The sequence below is a fragment of the Parasteatoda tepidariorum genome, chromosome 1, assembly GCF_043381705.1.
Source record: "Parasteatoda tepidariorum isolate YZ-2023 chromosome 1, CAS_Ptep_4.0, whole genome shotgun sequence".
Taxonomy (NCBI): domain Eukaryota; kingdom Metazoa; phylum Arthropoda; class Arachnida; order Araneae; family Theridiidae; genus Parasteatoda; species Parasteatoda tepidariorum.
Genome location: NC_092204.1, coordinates 66,342,775 through 66,361,854, shown reverse-complemented (window position 1 = coordinate 66,361,854; position 19,080 = coordinate 66,342,775). Strand labels below are relative to the sequence as shown.

At 25.2% G+C, this 19,080-nt stretch overlaps 1 protein-coding gene across 1 annotated transcript in view; it reads left to right on the top strand.

Moving 5' to 3' along the window:
* Window positions 1–19,080, top strand: part of LOC107448740 (uncharacterized) — a 40,426-nt gene that overhangs the window by 12,573 nt on the left and 8,773 nt on the right. The window contains exons 7-24 of the mRNA XM_043045060.2: window positions 95–212; window positions 459–556; window positions 635–718; window positions 3,466–3,547; window positions 5,557–5,658; window positions 5,758–5,789; window positions 6,597–6,690; window positions 6,781–6,872; window positions 7,674–7,754; window positions 8,150–8,269; window positions 9,911–10,102; window positions 12,733–12,855; window positions 12,929–13,018; window positions 14,460–14,574; window positions 14,649–14,805; window positions 16,413–16,477; window positions 18,666–18,803; window positions 18,883–19,031. Coding sequence (XP_042900994.1) covers window positions 95–212; window positions 459–556; window positions 635–718; window positions 3,466–3,547; window positions 5,557–5,658; window positions 5,758–5,789; window positions 6,597–6,690; window positions 6,781–6,872; window positions 7,674–7,754; window positions 8,150–8,269; window positions 9,911–10,102; window positions 12,733–12,855; window positions 12,929–13,018; window positions 14,460–14,574; window positions 14,649–14,805; window positions 16,413–16,477; window positions 18,666–18,803; window positions 18,883–19,031 — 1,932 coding nt within the window. The remainder of the gene's footprint in view (window positions 1–94; window positions 213–458; window positions 557–634; window positions 719–3,465; window positions 3,548–5,556; window positions 5,659–5,757; window positions 5,790–6,596; window positions 6,691–6,780; window positions 6,873–7,673; window positions 7,755–8,149; window positions 8,270–9,910; window positions 10,103–12,732; window positions 12,856–12,928; window positions 13,019–14,459; window positions 14,575–14,648; window positions 14,806–16,412; window positions 16,478–18,665; window positions 18,804–18,882; window positions 19,032–19,080) is intronic.

Here is a 19,080-nt window from a genome sequence, read left to right as displayed (position 1 = left end):
TTTTTCGCTTTTTTAATAATATTATTGAATTGAAATGTAATACCATTGTGCTTATAATTTTTTTTTATCATCTTTTAATATTTATTTTTTGCAGGATGTTGCACTAGCTGCTCATCTGATTGTTGTAACTGCTAAAAATCGCCTTCTGTCACAATTTTTCAGCGTATCTGAATCTGTACGTGCCTTTATACGTGGGTTAGCTGTACTATTAGGTATGCATTGGTTGAAGTTTTGTCTAAAAGTAGTATTTAATGTAGGATATTAATAATAAAAAGTATTTAGTGATAAAAACTATTTAATGATAAAAAAAATTTTAAAAATATTTTAAATGATGAAAAGTTCTTAAATATTATTCCTTTTTTTTTAAAAAACTTTATTTTGTTGTCTTTGTTTTGTTATAACTTTTTTACAGTTAATATCATGCATTATGATAAGAATTTTCAAAAATATTATTTTAGATATAGTTATTGGTATACCTTCCCTTTCTGCTAAAAACTTGGATATTCGAATACAAGAAGAAAGAAGTAAATATTTAGTAGCTGAACTTACAATTAGGGTAAATTATTGTTATTGTACAAAAGTTATTCGTAAAAAGTGGTATATACAAAACTGAATTTGTTTATTTTTCTTTTAGCCCAGCTATGATGATGACATCGATAATTTGTGCCAATTTGTCAAGCACCAAATAAGAAAACAAACTATGGAAAAATATTGCTTTGTATGTTTATTTTCTTTAATAGAATTATTTTAATGTAAGATTTTAAATAGGGTCAGGTGGTACATGGGAATAAAGTGGTAACATGTTAAAAAAAACATCTATTTTCTCCTTTTAAAGCGGTACAATTTGTTTTATATTTCCTGGGATATTGTGGCAAGCATTTTTATTTGAATTTTAAAAACTCATAAGAAGTTTAATGTTTACAAACTATCTACTTATGATCAACTTATTAAGTATGTTAGTTAAAGCTGCTGATAAGCTTTCTTTTAATATCATTACAACTTTGCAAAGACTATTAACTTTCGTTCAAACTGGTCGAGAAACATCTAAAAAATAGATCTACATAGATATTTAAAAATAAATTTACAAATTCTATTTATTATGAATTGTTTTTTGAAATGGATAAAGTGGGTGCTTGGTTACAGGTTTATCTAAAAGTGTTGTGTAATAGGGATATATATATTTTTTACTTCTGTGTTAGCAAGTATCTAATGCTCTATGTTTTATAATGAAATAGTGATAAAAACTTGTTTGATTATTGCCCTACATAGAAGTTATGACACTTAAAAAAAATTTATTTTAAATTTTACTTTTTTAAAAAGAGGAAAGATGGGGCATAAAAGACATATACAATTAAAAAATTATTCAAATAACATAATTTTACAACTTAAAGTGAGCATATTTAAAGACATAGATAAGTTTTCGCTTAAGTTTCTGCCTTTATATTGCAGGTTTTTCATGGAAAAAAAAAACAATTTGAAAAAAAAACTAAATTGAATAAAAATACAAGTCTGCTATAAATAGTAAAAACACTTTAAATTACTACTAACAATATTAATTTTTACACTCTCATTTATATTTCAAATTGGCCAAAAACTAATACAGTTTTCTTGTTTTTTGATGAAATGATGATGTATGGGGCTCAACAAAATATACTACATCCAAAGTGAAACCTAATTTTTATAGCCATGAGCATCAATACTTTTAATTTAATAGTATGAAAAAAATACTTTTAGCTCTTTTTTTTTTTAATGTAATCAAAATACATTCGTTTAAGAGCATTTTTATTTCAAAAGCGAAATTTACACATGTTTTTTTTAGGAAAATATATGCTTATTTTAGAACTATACCCACTTTACCTCTCTAGGGAAAAGTGGATGTATTAAAACATGTAAATATATGAATGCACTACGGTGAGAAAACAATCAAACAAAATAGATAAGTTATCCTTCATATTTAATCTACACTTGTGAGTCCAATTTATATAAAATGCACCAAAATTTTCAGTAAAATAAATTTAATAATTTTATTTTTTAAAGCAGCTTATTTAAAAAAGCAGCTTGATTTTATACCCACTCTACCCCACCTGACCTTATGTTTCTATTATATTTTTGTAAAGATTAATTTGATGTTAAAGCCGTTTCTTCATTGTGTTTATTCTTCTTTAAAAAAAACATGTCAGTTAAATAAGAGTCTGTAATTTTAAGGACAAAAATGTTTGTAAGTTTTTAATCCCAAAGATAAAGCTGTGTTAAATAAGTTGGAATTACCTTTTACCATTTGTTTATATACTTTTATGTTTTAAAATATTTTATTGTAACTATTGATTTATAAATTTTTTTGTGAGTCATTTTTCTTTTTTTTTTAAGTTTTCATTGATGAATTTTATATGTATGTCATTTAATGTAGACGTGATGTAATATAGATGAAGAGCTTGTTTTATTAAGAAAGTCATATTATTATTTTTTTAGAGAATAAGTTATCCAACATCTATTGTTATAGCTTTTAAATCCTGAAAAGTATATATTGGTAAATATTCATTTATTGATTAAGTAAAAAAGTATATCGCTTATAGGTTGATTAAGCTATTGTTCAAATACATTTTCTTTAGGAAGTGTTTTTTTTTGTTAGAATAATACAATACTTTTACTGCTTATTTGCTTAACTTATCAGTTAGGATTTTGCATCATTTTTCCTTACTTTGTTGTGTTCACTAGTAAGCAAATTTGGGTATATGTTTTGACAATATACATAATTTTTCTACATAATGAGTGTAATTAAGATGCAGGTTTGTTTAGCAAGTAAAAAATGTTTAGAAATATGCAACATTTATTGAAATTAAAATATGCATGAATGGATAAAAACACCAATGTTTTAAGATAATTAGGTGCAATAGTCACAATAGTTTTTAAAAGATGCATTTGGCATAATATTTTAGTCATTCCCCAATTATTATAATTTTTTTGTATATTAGCATGAAAGAAATTAGTTTGCTCTGCAGTTTGTGCAATAAAAATATTATCGATGCAAGATTTTGAATATTATTTTGTTAGTAAACGAATTTTATATTAAAACTTTTATTTTTAAATAGCAGTTTAAAACCTAATTTTATTTGTTTTGATTAAAATTTGTTGAAGAAATTTTTTAAATATTCTCATGCACAACGTTATCTATTATTTGACTGCAATTAAGTGTACAGCAACAAAAGAAAGGTAATAGCTGTAACACTGCTACATTTTATGGCTTAAAATTAAAGGAATGTCAGATATGAAATCTGCAGTTTTATTATTATATTATAAGTTTTAAACAGTAATATTTAAATAAAAAATAGAAATATGTTTAAGTGTTTTTTCTATTTTAAATTACTAATAACTATTAAAATGCATTTGTTTTTCTTTTATTAATTTTTAAACTGTGTTGATGTATTGTCCAGAAAACAGCTATTATTCAATTTTTTTTTTCTTTAGGAAAATGAAAAGTCCCCTCCTGTGCCCTATCACTTTCAAACTCCTAAAGGTCGGGAAATTGATTTACGATTGTTCAATAAAGGTAAATTTTCTCTTATATTTGCTTACAATTAACATTTTACATAAATATTTGTTATTTTTCTTTAGTTAAAATGATAAATCAAATGTATGTTTTTAAGTTTTCCAGGTCAATATTAGAAAATGTGTAACTGGGGTATTAAACGTAGTTATAATGATATAATTGCAAACAGTTCTATCATAGTTAACATTAAACTAGTAAATAAAACTGGACAATTTGAGCATAAAACATGATGTATGGACTATACCATTACAATTAAACTAACTCAGTTTCATATAGCTTTAGCCTTAATTTCCCTGACCCTCTTGGGCTGTCCCATTAGAGGCTGTTGGAGGAATGCCTTGCTTTTAATTCTTAAGTATTAATAACAAGGGTAATTTTGTAATTTACCTAAATAATTTGAAATTATCATTATGGTTATTATTTCCTGCCCAACCTTATTTATACCAATTATTGGAATTTTTAAGTTTTGTACTAATGTACATAAGTAATTTGAAATGAATTTTGATATTATATCTCTAAATAATATAAAAAGATAATTGTCTAAATGTATTAAGTGTTAAATAATTATGTATTAAGTAATACAGTCAACTGTTGATAATAATTAGGTTGTAACATGGCTTTTGATTTAAAAATTATTATATTTATGAGTGTATTTTATTCATTTTCATTGTTAGGCAAGTTTTTAATTAAACCCCAATTTTATGGCACTATTAATTTTTAACAACCTCCCTTCAAGCTGGGATCGGTTAGGAGAATAGTTTTGTTTTAAGAATGGAAAGCAGTGCCACAGCTGCAAGAATGAACTTTCGCCACAGAGTGGCCTTTTTATTTCTCCCGGGAGAAACATCACCAGATAAGGATACGTATCTTTCTTAAGTACATTATTTCTTTTCCCTCTTAAATTTGAAATGTAAGCGCCTTGTTTTAAATTTATATTATATATGTCCTGATTATTTAGTAATTGCCATGTGCAAGAAACTTTTACTTAATTGCCAAAACTATCTAATTTAGATCATTTTTATCAATAAATAGCTTAATAACTGCATAATTAATATCTTAGTAAATGTAATAATGTTAGTCATTATTTTAGCCTGATGCTAAATAATGACCAACATTTTGCTAATTGATTCTTTATAATGTTATTCTACCTGATTTTGGGTTAAACATCCTAATTTTCAGTTGGTTGTTTAAATCAATATTAATTTATTGATTTCCTTCCCTTATGTTGTATCTTAAGTTTAAATCTATACGATCACAATGTTAATCATAATTAATGGATGAAATTTAAAATTTTTGTTTTGTTGTCAATGTATTCTTATTGGCTAGAAAAACATTATCATTTTATCCAGATTACTTTAATTGTTATCACCACTTTATTAATGAAAGTTATATATCCTGTAAATTATATCTTTTCCCTTTTTTTTACTACTGTTTCCTCACATTGCTCATTCTTTTTATTCTCTCTTGGTCTTTTCTCAGGTAATATTTAATATATGATTTTAACTTTCCTTTCATGTTTAAAACTAAAATTTTAATTTTAAATTAAGAGTTAAATTTAAAATCAATTTTTTTTTACTATAACGTAATTTATTATAAATTTAAGATGTTACCTTATTATGCCGCATTTTATGAAAAAATATTTAAAACAATCTACTATAATTTATTGAGAATTTTTGAATTATGAAACCATAAATAGGTTAGATACTTTTTTTGCAGTAAGCTTTTAGTAATACTATGTCCAGTTAACTTACACTATTAAAATAATGAATGCAAAATTGTAAGGCACTATTAGGAATAAACTTATCACACTATTGCTAAATATATTTAGTGAAAAAAAAAACTATTTAGCAAGTTTTTATAGCTACAAAAAATTAATAAAAATGGAAAAAAAACAAGCTTTTGAGAAAGTTGCAGTTGTAACCAAGTAAATTTATTAATTTTTATAAAATAATCTTCCAAAATAATATTTTCTTCATTAGCAATATAATCTTTTCTTAATTTTTTTTCAGAAATTATTCGTAAATCACTTCCAATTATTGCCAATATTTTAGAAAAGGAATCACGAGGCTGGTTTCTACCCTTTAGAGAGAAAGTAATATCTGATCTTAAAAGTTAGTTTTATTTTATTTTTATAAATCAATTTTTTTTTCAGATGTTAAATATTTGTTGTATTTATCTTCTAAATTGTTTTTAATTCACAATTTTTTCAGCTAAGAAAATTTCAGATGAAGAGCTTGAAAGAGTATGAACATTTTGTTTTGCTTACTTTAAAAATATTGTTTTTTCCATATAAATAATTAATATAAAATTCCAAATCTTTTAGATTAGTGCAATTTTACCATTTAGCTAAAAACATTTTTATTACACATTTAAATATCAAAACTTGATTAGAAGTATAAATATTAAATTAGGTATTAATTAGCAGTATTTTCTTAATCTTGTATAAAAGTTGAAATCATGTAATAAAATTACGTACAATCTTGATATAACCTGAGACATTCAACACAATGCTTTTATAGACACACTCATTATTTTTTAAAAATAGCGTTTGTGATAGAAACTACTCCAGATAAACATTGCAATTGCTTTCTAGTTTCATATATGTTAAGTTTTTTCATGCTTTAACTTTTTAGTAATTTTGCTTTTCTCAAGATGCTTTGAATCAATTGGAAATTAATAATCCAAAACGTTAATTTTTTATGTTTGTGACGCTATGTAATTTTTTGGAAAACTTTGGTAGCTATAATTTTATTTTATTTAAACTTAAAATGTTCTAAAGCTTAATTTTTCATCAATTTAATAACACCCTTATAATAGTTTAGCAATTACAAGAATCACTGCAAGAAAACGTATCTATGTAGAAATTAAACTTTAAATTTAAAATTATTATATATAACTTTATTTATAATTTTAATATTATAACTTTTATTAATGTTTGAAAAATTAAATATGATATAATATTGTTTGCTTTTAGAGTTTATGTTAAGTGTCATTAAACTTCATGTGGAATTTTTTTTCCTGTATCTGTATATACCATCTTTTTTTTCAGGTAGCAAATATTTTAGTTCTGGATGAATATTTACGCCGAGTTTTTGCAGCTATTTTATGTCATCCTCAAATTTTAGAGTTAGGATCTGGAATAGGTATTTATTTTGTTTGTGTTTTAAATATTATTTTAATCTGAGTAGGATATTTATTATTCAAAATATGTCGTTTCATTTTTTAAAATTTAGGTCCATTATTAGTTGAACAAGCCCAGTGTGTTATCTTAATGCATCGAGCAGTTGAAAATATGCATCGTCGATTGAAGGAAACACTTTCTCAGGTTTTTTTTGCAGTTTTTATTGAATATAAAAAATCTCTTAAGAAATGATGCACGAAGTGATTTTACTTTAACTTTCAGAAGGTTATAAATTTTATAAAAAAACTTTCGTGTTTGTTAATATTTCTTACATTTAAAAAACTTAATCAAGGGACATTTTAACTTAAGTTTAATTAATTTTTCTCAGGATCTAACCAATCTTTCATTTTAGCCTCCTCATAACGTTTGCTATATATTAAGAGTGCGGATGACTAAATGTATTTGTAGATAATTTTACTTCTGTAATGTATGAATAATTTGAAATTGTTTAGTTTGTTTTAAAAATATCTCTGAATTTTCTTTATTTTAATGTGGGACTTTATATTTTTCTTTAAATTTAATAACATAAGTAAGGATATGAACAAAAGTAGAAGTTTTAGTTTTAATATGCATTCAGTTTTTATTTAGTAGCAGCTGAAAGTTGAGTTATAAAATTTAAAAAATGTTAGTTTAGTTTTAATGATTATTTTTAAATTAAAAATACATTATGTGGCAAGAGAAAAATTGCAATTTTCAAGGGATTTTTATTTTATTTCTGTCTCTGTGTATTGAAATAGTCAATCAAGTAAAAAAAATATTGGTTTTGGATTCAATCTGATTTAATAATTTTTTTTATTGTGTTCAGCAAGTAAAGAACTGATTAAAAATTTAAAAAATGCTTATTTTTTCTGAAAATTTGCTATTTTTTTTTAAAACTTGGTTTTGTTTTAAACACTTTAATTTTGTTCACTACTAAATGTGTACTGTTTATTGTTATCTTTGTAGCTGAAACGTTTGCTGGGTGAAATGTACCCTGTTCTTTCTCAAGTGAAGCCTTGGGTGAAAGAAAAATTGAATATAGCAGAGGTAATTTTTCAATTTACGTTATAAAACTTGCAATAAGTTGAAGAAAGTAATCCATTGAAGAGTTTAGTAGACAAACGTATTAAGTGATATTTTATTGAATTTAATACATTAGAACCGAGACAGGCTCATAATAAAGTTTCATATATTTTCTTACTACCTTCATATTAGACATCTTAAAACATTTTTTGGTTCAGTTAAGTATAAAACTTAAATTGAATTTACACTGCTAAATCTGAAAATAAGTATTCTAAAATATTTTTTTGAATTTTTGCTGCATTATTTATTTTAGATTATTGGTTAAAAGACACATTTAATTCACTTTATTATTTCAATTTGGGATAGAATTTCTAGTGTATTTTTATAACAATTTTTTAATAAAAAATTCTTAAAATTAGGAAGAGTTCTTTTTGGATCATCGCTGGGATGCTCATGAAGAAGCATTAGCACTTTGTCGACAAAGTAGATTGGAACAAATTTCTTATTTTTTGCAAAGAGATTTGACATTCATGAGAGAGGTGAATATTCAGTTTATATATTTAATTATGTTTTGTGTTATCCATGAGTTTTTTCGTAATATATATTTTTAGAATTGATTTTTATAGTTTTAGTATATACTGATGAACGAAAAATGTATTAATTTTTTTTTTATCATAATTAAAAAACATAGACAGATAAATGTGGAAAAATATTCGCCATTTGGATAAATATTCTTAGGTTTGAAATTTCAAGATCAATTTTATTTGGCTTAAATAAATTTTTAGTAATCTATTTACCTTTTACTTTACTAATTAAATACAATGCAAAATTAAAGCAGGAAATAAACATACATGAAATAAAATGTGATTATACATTAGGGTAAATGGAAAGAAAAGAAAAGATACACTTATAAAGTGAAACACAAAAGAGTTAACTAAATGCAAATATGAAATTTAAAGTTTGAAAGGTGGCAGGCAGGAGTGTCTGATTTAAAGCAAGTTGAATCAGTCACAAAATATGAACATTATAACTATTGAAAAAGATGAACGTAAAGGTAAAGGGTGTATCGAATTACCATAAGAAAAATCTTCAATATTAAGTAGAGAAAAAGAAAAATTTTGTAATAGTTTTTTAAAATTATTTAACCTATTGGCATTTTGAATTTCAGCAGGGCATAAATTATGGCATTTTGGCAATAAATTCATTTACATAAAATGTTCTTGTTATGTTTGAGTCTGAAATAAATTTGGTTAGGTTTTCTTATCAAATTGTGTCTTTTACATTACAAGTGTTTGAGTTTTTAAGAAGATGCAGATTAATAAATTACGGATTGGTTAGAGTAACTGGTAGTGGTTTGGGTTAATTCATTCATTTTTATTTAGTAAGAATGTAATAAATTTATCTTGGATATTACATAATTTATTTATGTTAGTTATGTAATCCTCCCCCCAAACTGATTAGCCATAATGAATATGAAAGTATATCCATGCATAATATAAAGTTAGAAGAAATATATTTTTAATTTTAAGTTGTAAAATCTGCTCAATATAAATCTGTCTTATTATGTGATTTCCATGCATTTTTCATTTTAAGTTTCAATCAATATGTACACTAAGTATTCCCATTGTGGTCTTAGGTTCTAATTTCTCAGATCTGCAGCTCATTTACTTGTTTCTTTTACACAAGTATTTGAATGACAAGTTATTTTCCTTTGCCATTAGTGAATTGGAAAATCATAAATTTTGTTGATATTATGTTTGAAAAATTATCAGTAAATTAATCTCGGATTTTGTAAAGATCATCATTAAAATCAACTTCTAGGTTTTTTAAATTGTTTGATGAGTATAAAAATGTTGTATCATTTGCAAAAGTTCTGATTTTAGCATTTAATTTTAAGAAATAGCTGTGGTCTTAAAATTGTACTCTGAAATACTTCTTGGTTGATGTTACATTTATTAATAAAAGTTTTATTGATTTTGACTTACTGTAATTACTTAATTTTACTTATTAGGTTTATATAAATGAGATTGTTAAAAAATTATGGGGTTTACTGAATTATTTCCACATGAATTTCTTTCACAAAAATTAAGTTTTATTTTTTTAATTAAAAAAGTGCAGACAGAAAAAAACCCTGGAGATATTTTATGCCATACTTAAAATTACTTTTGTTTGCTACGTAGAGAGAGCCTGTATTAAAACAAGAACTTAGTAAAGTTCGAAAGCCCAATCGCTCTTTTCATTGGCGAACGCAAATATGGAGTCCTCATCATTGGAATGTTAGAAAAGTATTCCAGGGAGAAGCTGAAGCTGTTCCCACAGTCATTAGTCGAACTTCTTCTTCACTTGCTCAACCACGTTCAGATCCTAACCAAGTATGTTAAATCATGATTTTTATTTCATTTCTAAAATATTATTTCATTCTGGAATAGTTGTTCTAAGTTTAAATTATAGTTAATTAATTTTCTATCTTTTTGCATCTTTGTCATTTAGAAATATTGGTTTAAATGAAAAGTTGATATTCAATTTTAATGTTAAAAAGCTTAAACATTTGCTTAAAGTAAAGTCCTCAGCAGTATATCTTAATTTTTAATTACTTCCCTAAATTAGGACTAGCCTTTAAAGAGTTATTTTATCAAACTGTGAGGGAGATTTTTTAAATGTACTCAAGTTTATAAATTGCTCTAACTTTTCATTGACTATTGTTGGGTCAAAATGAGAATGATGGTTGGTTATTTGGTTTTAAAGAAAATTTTTAGTGATCAATAAATTCATTAAGTCTCTTTTTGATCTCTTAATTAAAAAACATAGATTTTAATCCTCATGATTCTTATCCTTTTGACGCAGGTGGGACACTGGTGTACCTTTTTTATATATTTTTTTCTGAGGCTCTAATTGCAAGAGAAAATATATTGTAGCATTTTTTAACTATAAAAAACAGTATAACAGTTACTATAAAAATCTATAAAATTATCATAATTTCATTAGTACTAAAATATAAAACTTAAAAAAAAGGAAAAGATAATTTTTTTTTATTCATATTCAAAAATGTATCAATAATTGTAAGTGAAAGTAGTTGAAGTAAAGTATTTATAATTATTGAAATTATTGCAAATTTTGTTAATGAAAGTACTTTCAATAATGAATAACTGTTTCTTTTAGATCTAAATAACTGCAAATTTAAAAAATTATAGTTTGGAAGCGAGCTGTGTTTGGGAGATTTTATCTTTCACACAGTAAAAAACATTGATGTTTCATGCTGTATTTCATAACCATAAATTATTAAAACCCTAACTATGATATTTTTTACTTATTTTGATTTAAATTAATACAAAAAAAAGTATGAAAAATATGTTTAAGTTAAAGAATTGTTATATGCTAAATGAGTTAAAAAAATTTAGCTTTAGATTAGATATAATATTTTTTCACGAGTCATAAGTAAAATGTAATCCTATAGATATACACAGAGTGTTCAAAATGTACGAATAACATCAAATATCTTCAGAAGGGAATATCAGATCAAAAATCTAAAAATGGATATCAGAAATTTTTTGAAAGATGGAAATAATGACAACTAACTTAACTGCTGATCTCACCCACTGAAATAGGAGCAACTTCAAAATCTCTAGATAGTAACCTCAGTAGTTTTCATTTCTGATTCCAGAAAAAAGTATCCCAATCTGACAGACAGGTTGTTGCATTTTGGTTCATAGGTGANTCTTCCCTAATTAGAACTACCCTTTAGAAAGTTATTTTATAAAACTGTGAGGGAGATTTTTTTTAAATGATCTCAAATTTATGATTGCTCTAACTTTTCATTGACTATTATTTTTTTTATATAATTTTTTTTTATGGCATGGCAGCAGTTTTAGGAAATTTTAGCAGAATATAAAACTATATACCCAATCATATATGTAAATTATAAAAAAGTAATTGGGTCCTAAGGCGAATGATGGTTGTTATTTGGATTTAAAGAAAATTTTTAATGATTAATAAATTCATAAAGTCTGTTTTTGAACTCTTAATTGAAAAAGATTTTATTCCTCATGATTCTTAACCTTTTGAGATAGATGGGACACTGGTGTAAGTTTTACTTAGATATTTTTTCTGAGGCTCTAATTACAAGCAAAAATATATTTTAGCAGTTTTTTACAGTCTAGTAGTTACTAAAAAAATCTATTAGATTATCATTTTATTTGTACTAAAATATAAAACTTAGGAAAAGGAATTTGAAATTTTTTTTCAGTCATATTAAAAAATTTATCAATAATTGATTTTGTAAATGAAAGTACTTTCAATAATGAATAACTGTTTATTTTAGATCTAAATAACTGCAAATTTGAAAAATTACAGTTTAGAAGTGAGCTGCGTTTGGGAGATTTTATCTTTAACTCAGTGAAAAACACTGATGTTTCATGCTGTATTTCATAACCATAAATTATTAAAACCCTAACTATGATATGTTTTACTTATTTTGATTTAAATTAATACAAAAAAAAGTATGAAAAATATGTTTAAGTTAAAGAATTGTTATATGCTAAATGAGTTAAAAAAATTTAGCTTTAGATTAGATATAATATTTTTTCACGAGTCATAAGTAAAATGTAATCCTATAGATATACACAGAGTGTTCAAAATGTACGAATAACATCAAATATCTTCAGAAGGGAATATCAGATCAAAAATCTAAAAATGGATATCAGAAATTTTTTGAAAGATGGAAATAATGACAACTAACTTAACTGCTGATCTCACCCACTGAAATAGGAGCAACTTCAAAATCTCTAGATAGTAACCTCAGTAGTTTTCATTTCTGATTCCAGAAAAAAGTATCCCAATCTGACAGACAGGTTGTTGCATTTTGGTTCATAGGTGACTCTGTAATAGCAAAATGAAGATGACATAAAAATTGTTTAAAGTAGAGATATATCAAAAAATTCATGTCAAATTGCAAACTATTTTAGATTTTTAATTGCCTCTACAGAATGTAATTTTTAATGTTTAGCCTGTTTTCCTGGTGGAAAAGCAGAGATTACACACAACCACTACCAGATCACCATTTTGGAGATGGATCAATTATTGTTATCGCACTTATTCATGGATGTGGAATGCTATGTTTATATTTGGTGTAAGTAAAAATTGTCATACATTCAATGTTTTTTAGTATTTTAATATGTTAAAACTGATATTATGGTTTTTAGGTAATAATACCATGGTGCAGCCCTGTTAGCTTGAGGGCTTTATTTTGCATTCGTCCCTTCATACCAGATTTAGAAATCAGTCAAATTGATGTAAGTTTCTCTTAATTTCTCATAACTTTTTTTTATATTTCTAACTCATTAACGTTTTGAATTTAATCACACCATACTATCTTATATTGTTAATTTTTCTTCACAAGTTCGTTTTTTAAGTAAAATTTCAGTGTTTAAAATTTTTTTTTTCTTAAAATTTTTTTTTTCTGAAGTAAATTTGCTTACTTAGCAAAGCATAAATTGGTTTAGTTTAATACCTTTTCTTTTTTTGGTATAATTTCTAAATTTTCTTTTTGTAACTTTAGACAGTTAAGATTACTTTAGTCAATAAATACAGAAGAATGTCTTTTTGTTTATTTGTTTTGAGTTTTGTATTATACTATGAGATTTGTTTTTTGCTCTATATTATTCATTTGGTTTTGCATAAATTAATGGATCAGAAGTTTACAACACAAGTTCGTTTATTAAACAAAATTTCAATGTTTAAATTTTTTTTTCTTAAAAAAAAAATTTTATGATGTAAATTTGCTTACTTAGCAAAGCATAAATTGGTATAGTTTAATACCTTTTCTTTTTTTTTTTTGCTATAATTTCTAAATTTTCTTTTTGTAACTTTAGACAGTTAAGATTACTTTAGTCAATAAATACAGAAGAATGTCTTTTTGTTTATTTGTTTTGAGTTTTGTATTATACTATGAGATTTGTTTTTTTTTTTTTACTCTATATTTGGTTTTGCATAAATTAATGGATCAGAAGTTTACTTCTTATAATTTTATTTAAATAAATATTTTTGTCTAAATAAGAAGTCCTTTATTTATTTTATTTATATCACAGAAAATCTGTACCTTACTGTTATTTATAATTTTGTGCTGAAATTATTATGAAGAATTCCATTATGTTCTGATTTTTCGATAAACAACTCTTTTTCAAAAATTTGCCTTTTTCCCATAAAATGCTTTGTATTGTGTAAAAAAAAGTTTTTTGAGCCTTCTTACTGAAAATGTTTCAGAATTTGGCAGAACTGCTAAGGAGTTTTGAAATGCACAAAATGCTATGAAGAGTGGTTATTTCAATAAAAATAGAGATTTTGTTAAAAGGAATATAGAAATCATTGTCCATTTGCGTATCACTAAGTTTTGTACTATGTATATAAAAAAGCAGTCAAATTAGTGAGAGAAGCTTGATTTTTTGAGTAAGATATTAAAATTAGTGTGAGGAACTCTGCAACTCTTTACAAATAATTTATATTTGAGCTATTATAATTATTTCTTTTCAGTTAGCTTTACCATTTCTAAATAAGCTGAAGCAATAAATGTAGTTAATATTAGAGTTACCTTATTGTTGTGTTTGTACTTTTTACAGTGAAACTTTATTTATTCAGTTAGCTATAAATACTCAGTTAATTTATTATGTTATTAGTTTATTTAGAAACTGATCAATTTATTTAGTACTGATTCTCTCTTTACTCTATACTTTCTAGGGTACATTATATCCCAGAAAATCATCCATAACTAACACTTTGTGCTCAAGATTAATTTTACTGTGGAGGCATATATCTAAGTCGAGAACTGAATTTGAATCTCGTCCTGATACAGGTGAGCAAAAATATCTACTCAGAAATAAAATATAATTTTGCATGCACATGTTTTAAATTTATTTTCATTTATAGGTTTTATTGGTAAAGGTTTTAGTCGTCATTTGAATCGCCTTTGGAATTATTTACTTAAAGGTGCTTTGGGAACATTATTGATTGTGTTCTTTTTTCCATTTCTGTGTCTGTTTGTTTCATTCCTGTCTTTATCTGTTGCTGTATTTGCTCCATTGTGGTAAGTTTATTTTACTATATATATTTTGGATATTTAGCCGTCAATTTTGATTTCAAGTTATTTCTTAGTTTTAGCTTTTTGTTATTTATTGTATAAATAACATAATGTGAATTTATGAAGTGTGAATTTATTAGTTTTTCGTGCCATATGATCCTTTTTGTTTCAACATTTTATTATTTTTACTTCATAATTCAGGCATAGCAGCATTTTTTAATAATGTTAATCCTATGTGAAATGCTTCAATCGAAAATTGTAAAAATTTTAAAATTTACCCATACTAATTCATAAAAATGTGTAGAATTTTAAAGTATTACTACAAAAAGACTCTTTAGAACATAATTTTTTATAGTAATTGCGGCTTCTTATTTAGTTCTGTTGCTTATTCCTTATAACTTATGTGTGTAGACAATTTTATAAACAATAGAAAGATTGGTAAAACAATATTTCAATTAATGTTTGAAAAAAAAACATTGAAATCATTGCATCAAATGCAATGTGATTGCATAAAATTCCAATTTTTTTAAATACACTGTTCTATTGGTGGTGTAGTGGTCAGTTGGTTTGACGGTGAATGGTGTTACATCCAGGTAAGATCACTGGTCATACTGTGTTGTTTTCAATCTCAAAAGGAAAGACAAATTTATCAAGGCATCCTTCTTTATTTTTTTTTACTTTGGTAAAGCAGATGTTACATTGCAGAAGAGAAGATACATGAACTGGCAGAAGGGTATGTCAACCCATGTGGATCCTGGGACAAGATATCGAAATTTAATTAAGCATCATCATGTTGTTAAAATGCAGTAAAATTTAAGATAATTAATGTTTAAAAGGTAGTTGCAAATTAATAAAACAATAGAAATAAATACGAGATCCACAATCTGTGAGCACAGATGGGGAAAGAGAAAAATTGCAGAAAAGAAGGTACCAACCTTTGGTGAGAGCTCTACGGGGAATACTGGTCTATCTAAAGCGCCCTCTTACTACATTGTTAAAATGTAGTAAAATTTAAGGTAATTAATATTTAAAAGGTAGTTGCAAATTATTAAAACAATGGAAATAAATACGAGATCCACAATCTGTGAGCACACATGGGGAGAGAGAAAAATTGCAGAAAAGAAGGTACCAACCTTTGGAGAGAGCTCTATGGGGAATACTGGTCTATCTAAAGCGTCCTCTTACTACATTGTTAAAATGTAGTAAAATTTAAGATAATTAATATTTAAAAGGTAGTTGCAAATTAATAAAACAGTGGAAATAAATACGAGATCCACAATCTGTGAGCACACAGGGGGAGAGAGAAAAATTGCAGAAAAGAAGGTACCAACCTTTGGTGAGAGCTCTACGGGGAATACTGGTCTATCTCCAAAAGATAGCATCCCCTCTTTAGTGGTTTCGAGAATCTTCATGGTCAACGCGGTAGGTGCTGAGCCCTAGAGATTTCGAAAAGGCCAAAGACAAATAAGAGGGCGCTTCAGTTGGAGACAGCCCAGTAGGCAAATGGCACAACAAACATTGTGATGATCACATCATATATTATATATTTTTTCAAAGTTAAAAGTATTAGTATTAAAAATATAATGCTTTAAAAAATTTTCTTTTAATTTCAGGGTGCCTGCTGCAACATTACTTTTCCATTCAATCATGATTTTAATTTATGACTTTGATAGTCCAGGTATTAAATTAATTTTAGATTTTTTTAGTACATGATTGTAGTATAAAATGTTTAATAACATTTGAAATTATAAGTAGATAATAGCACCTGTTGCCTATTTTTTATAAAAGAGATTGATAAAAATTTCAAAATTTTTATATCATCTAAGTGGTATAAGAACATTTTGATATCGGCATTGATTGACTATAAATTTATGTATATATTCTATACTGACTGAAATCCGAATTCAATTTTGATATAACTTACAGTTCAGAATAAAATTGAGCTTTTAATTGAATGGTTTGTGTTTTTCCCTTTTTTATAGACAAAAGCAAAATAAAAAAAAAATTAGTGTGTGACTTCAACAAAAGTATTATCTTAGAAAAAGTTTTGATTTCAAATATAACTGTCATGAATAATCATTATGGGTTTTTATAAATTAAGAATTAAATTATTATTTCACTGAATCTTTTTTTAATAAAATAAACCATTAATTGTAGTTTTTATTCAATAGCCTTGACATGCTAGTAGAAGTTATTCTATTTTTAGAGATTCCCTCTAGCTGTGCCTAATACATTTGCATGGAATTCAGAAACCTTTACATAATTTTTAAAATCTTTTGATTTTAGTGAAGAGCTGTTATTCTTTCTCACACTTTCTTATGATATTGGTATTAAATTCTTCTCATACTTTCGTATGATCCACCAATGCATTTTAATGTATAAATCTGAAAATAAAGATTTTGTCAATAATTTATTACATCTAATAGCTAAATCATGAATTTCTACAGTTATTACAAATTGTCTATTTTATTTTCATAAATATATTTCAGAATAATAGTGTCAATTGTAGTTTAAAAAAATCCATTGTTGTTTTTGGCAAGGAACAGTCATGAAATTCCTTGCCAAAGTTTATTCTGAATTTTATCCTGTTTCATTATCTGCAATTTATTTTATTTTCATCGCATTTTATATTTAGCATATTTATTATTTATTTATTTACATATTAATTAATATATTTATTGACCTGCATATTTATTTATTTATTTTTGTATTTGAAACATCATCCTCCAAAGCTAATCTTAACTGTGATGAATAAGNGCATTTTATATTTAGCATATTTATTATTTATTTATTTACATATTAATTAATTTATTTATTTACATATTAATTAATTTATTTATTTACCTACATATTTATTTATTTATTTTTGTATTTGAAACATCATCCTCCAAAGCTAATCTTAACTGTGATGAATAAGTATAATTTACTACTTTGTTTTTAATTAAATCCTGAATGGAACAACATTTTCTCTTCTATGAAATTATTTACCCACACAATCATATTCAAACAAAATCATCTATCTGTTTTAATTATCCACATGCACCAATTCTTTTTCACTATAACAACAAATAGCTTGATTTATGTATGATCACAAATATAGTTTTGAATTTTAGTAATTGCTTTTGAAGACAACTGTATTGATGTGCTACAAGATTTCATTTAGCTATGTCAAAAATCACTAATGGTGTTTCATATCGGTTTGCAATAACTAAGTTAGGCATTCACTTTTTCTCTATGGGGTTAAAATTTTTTCTTCACTTTTTTTAGAATTGTTATGCTTAGAAATGCTTGTTATGAATGCGAAATGGTAGTTTGTTAAAAAATCCCTTCTTAAGAACTGAAAAAGTTTTAGAAAAATATTTAATCAACTTATAAAAACTTTTTGAATTTTGCCTTCTAGCGCAGCAAAGGCACAAAATTTCTTATTTTGTAAAATTGCTGATGTATTTTTTATTATATTTTAATTAAATTATTATGATTAATAGATTTTTTTTAGCTATTCAAAAAATTGATGCACTATATCTATATTTTAAACTTTTTTTTTAAATTAATAAAATTAAGACAGTTATTTAATACTGAAAAAAAATTAGTTTTTAATTTATTCTAAAGAATAATTTTTTTTAATGTTTGTTGATGTTAATATTTACTGGCATTCTATTTACTTCATTCTTATTCATTGGCATGTATCACACGAAAATACATTAGATAAATTCATTGTAAGTGTAATAAACACTTTCTTTTTTTAAATTATTCTAATATTAAATTAGAAGCTAAGAACTGAAAAGAATGTGTTTCCTGTAGTAATTTGTTGCATTAATAGAATTATTTAAATTTATATTTATTTGAATTTATTTTTATTTAAATAGGTCTTCCAAGGAATAGAATATGCATAATTTTAGAGGCTCTTTTATGGCATATCTGTGTTCAAGGCCTTTTACAGCCTTCCCTTGCTTTATTTGTATCGCTCATTATTTGTCCTGTTGTATCACTTGTTGTTCTTTTAGGTAATTAAGATTTAACTCTTATAATTTTTGAAGGATAAATTTTTTACCATGTATTTGACTTTTGTTTTTTTATTTTCAGCATCCTTGTTACGTTTTTGTTGTAGGGTTGTTTGGGATATTGCAATGTTTCATATTCTAATCAAAAGACGTGGTCGTGTACCGTCTAGCAATAGCTGGCTAGTCAAACGGATTGCTGGACCTGGTCTTTCCAACGAACATTTTTTTCAGGTAATAATATTTTAAACTTATGTTAAATAAAAAAAATTTTTAATTTGCA